This window comes from Nicotiana sylvestris, chromosome 1 (assembly GCF_000393655.2).
Source record: "Nicotiana sylvestris chromosome 1, ASM39365v2, whole genome shotgun sequence".
Lineage (NCBI taxonomy): Eukaryota > Viridiplantae > Streptophyta > Magnoliopsida > Solanales > Solanaceae > Nicotiana > Nicotiana sylvestris.
In genome coordinates, this window is record NC_091057.1 from 187,399,137 (window position 1) to 187,407,099 (window position 7,963).

General features: G+C 35.3%; 2 protein-coding genes across 2 annotated transcripts; both read right to left on the reverse strand.

Annotated features, from left to right (window-relative positions):
- Positions 1 to 1,133: 1,133 nt before the first annotated feature.
- LOC104240569 (uncharacterized) lies at positions 1,134 to 2,590 on the reverse strand. The gene is made up of 3 exons (XM_009795433.2): positions 2,003 to 2,590; positions 1,690 to 1,712; positions 1,134 to 1,599 (listed from the first exon to the last, which is right to left on the reverse strand). The coding sequence occupies exons 1-3, from the start codon at positions 2,588 to 2,590 to the stop codon at positions 1,134 to 1,136; spliced, it is 1,077 nt and encodes a 358-aa protein (XP_009793735.2).
- An 84-nt stretch (positions 2,591 to 2,674) lies between these two features.
- Positions 2,675 to 3,231, reverse strand: LOC104240570 (uncharacterized). Its single transcript, XM_009795434.1, has 2 exons — positions 3,201 to 3,231; positions 2,675 to 3,117 (listed from the first exon to the last, which is right to left on the reverse strand). Exons 1-2 carry the CDS (start codon positions 3,229 to 3,231, stop codon positions 2,675 to 2,677), a joined length of 474 nt encoding a protein of 157 aa, XP_009793736.1.
- Between the last annotated feature and the right edge of the window lie 4,732 nt (positions 3,232 to 7,963).

Genomic DNA, 7,963 nt, shown 5'->3' on the forward strand with positions numbered 1-7,963 from the left:
ATACCTTCAATTTGTGTATCACCCCTTACTACCAATCTTGCCTTATATCTTTCTACACTCTCATCTGCCTTGTACTTAATTTTATACACCCATTTACATCCAATAGGCTTCTTACTCTTAGGTAACTCAACTATAGACCAAGTTTTATTAGATTCTAAGGCCTCAAATTCTTTTCTCAACTTCCTGTCAGACTAAACCGGTAGCTGCCTGAGAATATGAATGAGGCTCAACTTGAGTTGTGTGTGCAGCAGAGAGAGACAAAGTAGTGGAGCTGAAAATGGAAGGAGGAAGTTGCACAATAAAATCACTAAGATGTGAAGGTAATGTGTGATTTCTGGTGCTTTCTCTAGTAGCAGGGAGAGAGGAAGATGTTGAAGGAGTAGAAATAGAGGGAAGATCAGAAGGAATGACTATATTAGGAGAAGAAACAGAAGGTATAGAGGAGAGAATAACATCAACAGAATGTGGATTAGTAGGAGAAGATGTAGCAATAGAAGGAGAATGGGAAGAATTTGTGTCAAGAGGAGGAAATGGGAAAGATCAGAAACAACAGGTAAAATAGGTGTAGAATGGGAAGATGGAAGGTAGCTGGAAGATGAGGAAGATGATAACAGGAAAGGAAAAATAGATTCATAAAATATGACATCCCTAGAAACAAGAATACACTTGGTGGATAAATTGTATAACTTATAGCTTTTCTTACCAAATGGATAACCAATAAAAACATAAGGTACAGCTCTTGGATCAAACTTATTTCTCTCAGATTTAGGTACAGTTGCATAACAAAGACACCCAAAAGATTTAAGATATGAATAAGAGGGAAACTTACCATAAAGCACTTCAAATGGAGATTTGTTATGTAAAATGGTGGAGGGAAATCTGTTTATCAAATAGGTGGCTGTTAAAATGCAATCTCCCCAAAATTTTGTTGGTAATTTAGACCGGTACATCAAAGCTCTAGCTGTTTCAAGCAAGTACTTATGTTTTCTATCAACAATTCCATTCTGTTGAGGTGTGTGAGAACATGTGGTTTGATGAATAATTCCATGGTCTGAGAAGTATTGTAAGGCAGAATTGGAAAGTCCAATTTCCAAGGCATTATCACTTCTAACTGTTTCAACATGGAGGTTAAATTAAGTTCTCGCCATGGAAATGAAAGCTTTCAACATGGTAAAAGCATTACTTTTAGTATGTAACAAGTGAGTCCAAGTAGCTCTACTATGGTCATCCACAATGATAAGAAAGTATTTTGCTCCAGAATAAGTCTGAGTATGATAGGGACCCCATGTGTCAACATGAATCAACTCAAACAAGGAAGTAAAAATAGTAGAACTAGCTGGAAAAGGTAATCTTGCCTGCCTAGCAAGAGGACAAACAGGACATATAAAGGATTGTTTGGCAGATAATTCAGCAGAAATAAAAGGGATGGTTTTCATTCTAGAAAATAGAATATGTCCTAATCTGTGATGCCAAAGAACATCATTTTTATTTATGCTCTGCTTATCATTACAAGGAACAATAGGAATAATATGTAAAGTAGCCTTATTATGTGCAATCTTACTAGACTGTTCAGAAAGAGAAAGATCTTGCACATTATTTCTAAAAACAGAAGCAGGAAAGTTAGATGTTGCATTGGGTTGATGTTCATGAAGAAGCTTGTAGAGTCCTTGGTCCACTTTACCAAGTTACAGAAGCTTCATCATGGAAAGGCCCTGTATCAAAATACATGAGATAGAGGTAAACAAGACAGACACTGAAATTGTTGAATAAGCTTGTGCACAGAAATCAGATTATATTGAAAAGAAGGGATGTACAACACATGATGAAGAGTGAGAGAGAAAAATAAAGTACAAGAACCAATACAAGTAACATTTGCCTTATAACCATTAGGCAAAGTTACCAAGTAAGGAGTAGGAAGTGGAGTCAAATTAGAAAGAAGCTATTTATTAGAAGTCATATGCTCAGTAGCTCCACTATTTATAATCCACACATCTCTACTTACACTAGACAACAAGTAAGCATGAGAATCATCTTCAGTATAAACAGGCAAGGAAAGAAAACTACCAGCAAAGTTAGCAGATCCCATCAGATTTGGTTGAGGCTCTAGAGCATGTTGAGTTTGCTGCAGTAGGGAGATAAGTTGAGAAAATTGTTGCTGACTCAAACCAGGTATGGAGGAGATCTTATCATCAGATACATGAGCAGGTCCAACCAGAGGAGCATTGTAAGTAGGTTGAGATGAGATATGGCTTGCTATGCATGGCTGAAATTGAGCAGATTCAGCAGATACTGTTGCAGCCAGCTTCTTTCCTCTGGTGAACTTGAAATTCTGTGGGAACCCATGGAGTTTGTAGCATTTCTCAATTAGATGTCCAGGTTTTTTGCAATACTTGCAAAACATACTTCCTTTTGACTGATCAAAATATATGTTTTGATTGTTTTGTTTGATTGGAAATTGTTGTTTGACATTCACATTAGTATTGAAAGATGCTGATTCTGGTACTAGCTGTGGATTGTATTGAACTTGTCTTTGACCCTCATCCTGAAGAAGAATATTGTAAGCACTGTCCAATGAGGGAGGAGGTTGCATCATCAGTAGGTTACTCCTTACACCCACATACACCTTATTTAATCCCATAAGGAACTGGTGTAACTTGTCCTCTTCTTCATCCCTCTAAATACCAGGCCTTGCAGTACAAGTGCAAGAATTTCCATGATTTTTGCGCATTGTTCCAAGTTCATCCCAAAGTTTCTTTAATTTGTTAAAATATGAAGCAACATTAAGAGAACCTTGCTGAGTAAAAGCTAATTCCTTTTGTATCTCAAAAATTTTAGTTCCATTTACAGTCCCATACCTATGTTCTAACTGCTTCCAAATACTTTCAGCTGTTTCCGAGTATTGTATACTTTCAGCAATAGTTGGTGAAAGAGAGCTAGTTAACCAAGAAATAACCATATTGTTGCATCTGTCCCATTGACGAATCATCGCAGGATTTTCGTTAGCCATTGGCTTAGGACATGATCCATCCACAAAACCTATTTTGTTCTTAGCCGACAAAGAAACTATCATACTCCTTTTCCATCCACCATAACCAGATCCGTTAAATGGAGTACTAACTAAACAAGTTCCAAGAATATAGAAGAGTGGATGAAAAGGGAGCTAGAAGGGTCTGGTGTATATATGATGGTTGTATTAGTACTAGTAGCAAGAGGAACCTCAGAATTCACCATATTAACACTAAAATTGTATAGGCAAACAAGTCAATTAAGCAAATTGAGCATGCAATTTCAAAAAAATGAAATTTGGGTTAACGACTTTCTTCGGTGAATAAAAAATAACAGATCCTGGAAAAAAAAGGAGGAATCAAACAACTGCTCTGAGCTGAGAAATGTCCATGACGAGTACCCGAAACTTCACAGAAATGAAAGAAAACCAACAAAAATCGATCTCCAAAAAAACGATCGCTGAACACAAATCAGAGATGATAGGAGGAGAAAAACTTTGAATCAACTCACATGGGTAGGATCGATCGAAAACGTGTGATTAGAGTAATCACAATCCCTCTCTGATACCATATTAGTGTTTATAGATTGAATAAAAATGGAAAAGAATGAAAATAGGGTTCATGTTCAGAGAAGAAGCTTCGAGAGCATTTTTTTTATATTTTCTGAAGAGTTCTTACAAAAAGAATATCTAAAAACTATTTACATTGGGCTGGGTCTATTAATAAATACAACTGGGTCTAGTCTTAATAAACTAACTACCATCAGGCCGAAATCTATTAACTAATATCCGGTAACTCCAACACCATCAAATAGTAATATTGCAATATAAGATGAAATATTAAAAGGCAAAAAATTTCATAATAAAAATATATTTTCCAATGTTTTAAAATTTGTGTTACTCTCTCAAAAGTGATAATGACATCTGAAACAGAACAAGTATAAATTGGGGTTCTAATGCTAGCGTGTTTTGTTGTATTTAACCCATTGAATTCTTCAAAATGTTCCTTAGTAAATTACTAAAATAAACCCAACCGTAGATATCTTCTTTTTGCCTCGACTAAGTTGAACGTAAATTGTGGCAGAAATCTATGCTCCCAGTATCAAATTAGTGAGATAAGTATGATTCATATTGTCAATCCAAATTAGTCAAAGATTGAAGCATAAATAATTAATACTATTATTTCTGTCTAGAATTATGGTATTTTTCATTTCAGTACGACAAGATAATGTCATCACAGAAAATTGATATATCTGTAATGCTTGCTTGGACGCAAATCCTTTTTCCTTTGGTTAAGTTTGTAGGACAAGCATTCAAGCAAAGATCTTTGTAAAAGGCAGAAAAAGGTACATCTCGTTCTTCTAGGGAGCCAAGGAGCTCACGTGCTCCACTGTCTTTGTAATCTTGTTTATTGTTAGTTGTAACAGATTTAAATATTTTTTATAGATTAATTAATTATTTTGCTGTAAATCGGCATTTATTTTATGTTATTGTCAAAACTCAAATTGCATTTATGCTTGGCACGATTCTGAGTTTTCCCGTAACTACACCAGTGCCCTGGACTAGACATTTCCGTTCATCAATTTCAGAGTCTAGATTAGTTTAAATTTATTATTAATTAAGTGCGTAATTAATAGGTTAGCTGGTCAAAGTTAAAATATCCCAAACGGCAATGGAAGCGGTCGCCACACAAAATTATGATGTATGTACACCTTGGACTGTAAAATAAAAGGATTAAAGAAAGTGCTGAGGGTCGTTGGGCTGACGTGTAGTATATATAATTTGGATTAGGTGTTTCAGAAGTTGTTAAGTGGGATGGTGTGTTCTAATTAAGTAATGATTAACATCTTAGGTTGTACCTAATTATGCAGCCCCACATAAACACCTTAAAGCCACATATGCAATCACGTAGATTAGGACTGGCTAAGTACTAGTCGTAATCCAAGATTCAACTTAGTCAAACACATATTAAGATATTAATCAAGTTTTCTTGTATAATGTTGGGTTGAGCTGTTTAATGGGAATCATGTTTCAGTCTGACAATATTGTGGTAGTACAACTGAACATGTTATAAGATTGCCCTTTAAAATAATTCATTTGGTGATGGGGTTTGGTAAATTAATGTGTTGAGGCCGTTGAAACTCTCCCATCCATTCACAAGTTGGAACAAAAGAAATCTAACCAACAGAACATTGTTCGTTAGGCGCGGGAGAAATTCAAAAATAGCCAGATTTACAAGTGGTCATTTAAAAATAGTCACAGTTTTAAAAGTAATTGTAATTTAGCTATTTTTTACGTAAAAATAAATCTAAACGAAAATACTGTTCAAAATACGGAAAAATACTCCAGCATAATATACTGGAACTCCAGTATAATATATTGGTCCAGCATAATATGCTGGAAGTTCATACACAGGTGCACCGATGTCCAGTATAATATGCTGGAACTTTCCGTGTTGCAGCAAAATAGTGGCTATTTTTCAATGACTTTGGAAATGCTGACTATTTTTAATGACCAGTCCGAAAACTGGTAAGCCCGTGCTATTTTTACTCGTTAAGTTGTTAGCAATAGAACATGAGATTTATTCCATCCATTCAATTCTTGTTCTCCATTTTTGACTTTGCACTCCCTTTAAGAAAAAATAAATAAAGTATGTATTTTACAATTTTACCCATAATAATGATAACATTTTTAAACTTGGGAAATAATTTGAGGAATGAGTAGTTAATGATAAATGTATAATAGGAAAAAAAAAATGATCTTTCTCTTGAATTAGTATAGTTGACTACAAGTAAAGATAAAAATATATTTTTTAGTATAATAGACAAGTAAAAATGAATGGAGGGAGCATTATTTATTGCATTAATAAAAAAGTTATGAATATGGGGTTGAAGGCAAAATTAGCAAACATTTATGGAAGTTTGATGAAAGCTATTCTTGGAATAATCAAGAACTAGCTGAGGACAACTTAAGATTCGATTTTTAGATTAGTGTTTGTGTTTCCAAATTTGTATTATTGAGTCGATTGCTTCATACTGAAGTCAAAATTAATGAATGGAGAAGGTGATTATTTATGGGAAGAACAATTTGATATTTTGATGTGATTAAGTGCCTACTCACAAGTTACCTTCAATGAAGGTATGAACGTGGTTTGCCTATGCAACTACAAATGCGTAGGGTCGTTCTTCCCGGATTTGCTTGTTCATATAGTCTTTATAGAAAAAATTTGGATTAATTACGGATCGAGTGTTTAGTTATAAAATAAGAAAATCATATCAAAATAATATTTTATCTGGTGTTTATTAGCAATATGGGAAAACATCGTATTAAACCCCGTAGAATTAATAACTTCTGGCTCGCAGTTCTGGGAAACTGTTTCTCTCTCAGCACATGTTAGCTAACGTGTGTCGTCCATGGGGAAGAGAGCTCGGAATCCATCACATAAGGCAATCATGGCTCACGAATCAGCTGCGTTAGTAGGAAATCAACAACGGAAAAAGGATGAGCTGCTAAAGGCAATTGAAATCTCGAAGTCGCAGGAGATGGAGTCAGAAACCAATGGAACAGTACCAGAAAAATCTAGGGATGCAATCATGCAAACTCAGAGGAAATTGGGGGATCTTCAATAGTTAGGGCACCTGAGCAATTGGAGGTCACATCGACCTCAAAAGAAGCTTCAGGAAGTTCGTCAAAGAGTCAAAGCAAGCTCTCATGGGCAAACAAAGTAGAACTAACGGATGAAGTCACAAGCAAGGGATCCATCTGGGACAACTTCAACACCACAAAGGTAACTAATGTTGGTTTTAAACTAGAATACATAGCTCCAGAGGTGCATGCAGAGACTTCTGTCTGTGAAATTGAAACAGAGGATATCAGTACATAATTGGAATATTGAAAAACTACTTTAGTGTATTATGTTTTGGGGGATCACCCTCCCTTCTCAGTTTTGAACAACTATATCCAAAAAATATGGGGCAAACATGGCATTAATAAGAACTATATGATGAAGAATCGAATAGTCCTAGTGCGATTTGATGATATAATAGGGAAGAATGAAGTTGTTCAAGGAGGTAGATACCACTTTGATAACAAACCTTTTATAGTGAAAGCATGGCATCCAGACATGGAATTTACCAAGGAGGAGCTATATACAGTTCCAATTTAGGTGAAATTACCAGGCTTGGATTTCAAATACTGGAACTCAAAGGGATTAAGCAAGTTTAATTGGTAAACCATTGATGGTAGACAATCACACAGAAAAGAAGATGGGGCTTAGCTTTGCACTGTTACTTATTGAAATAGGTATGGATGTCAAGCTACAAGAAAAGGTTTTCTTTAAAAATGAAAGGGAATGCTTATGAAACAAAAGGTACAATATGATTGGAAACCTACTTTATGTAAGTTTTGTAAGAAATATGGTCATGAGGAAAATGAATATCAGGCAAAGAAGGTGCAATAACCTTCACCTGTGTAGAGACAACAAGAACCAGCTCAGAAGCAGGAAAACCCAGTGACAAAGGCTGCAGAGGAGGCACAAGATGTGAATACAAGCAAAGGGCCAAAAGGTAGACAAGAGATAAACTCAACAGGATGGGTAACACCTATTAATACTGCAAGGAACACAATTAGCAAACAACAAGAAAATAGAGGAATTCAGACTAATCAACATAACACTTTCAAACCACTAGCTCATGCTCATAGTGAGTAGTAGACCAATATGTTCAAGGAGTACAAAGTCAAGTAAAGAATAGGGGTGGTACAGTTAACCCCCTCTCTAACCATGGATAATATTTTTTGTTAGAATAGTAGGGGAATTAATGCCCCTAACAAACAAAATGAGGTAAATCTTCTTTGTACAAAAGAAAATATATGTATGATTGGAATTTTGGAAACAAAAGTTAAAGTCAATAGGATGGATCAACTGGCAAATAAATTATTTCGAGGTTGGAGATATATCAC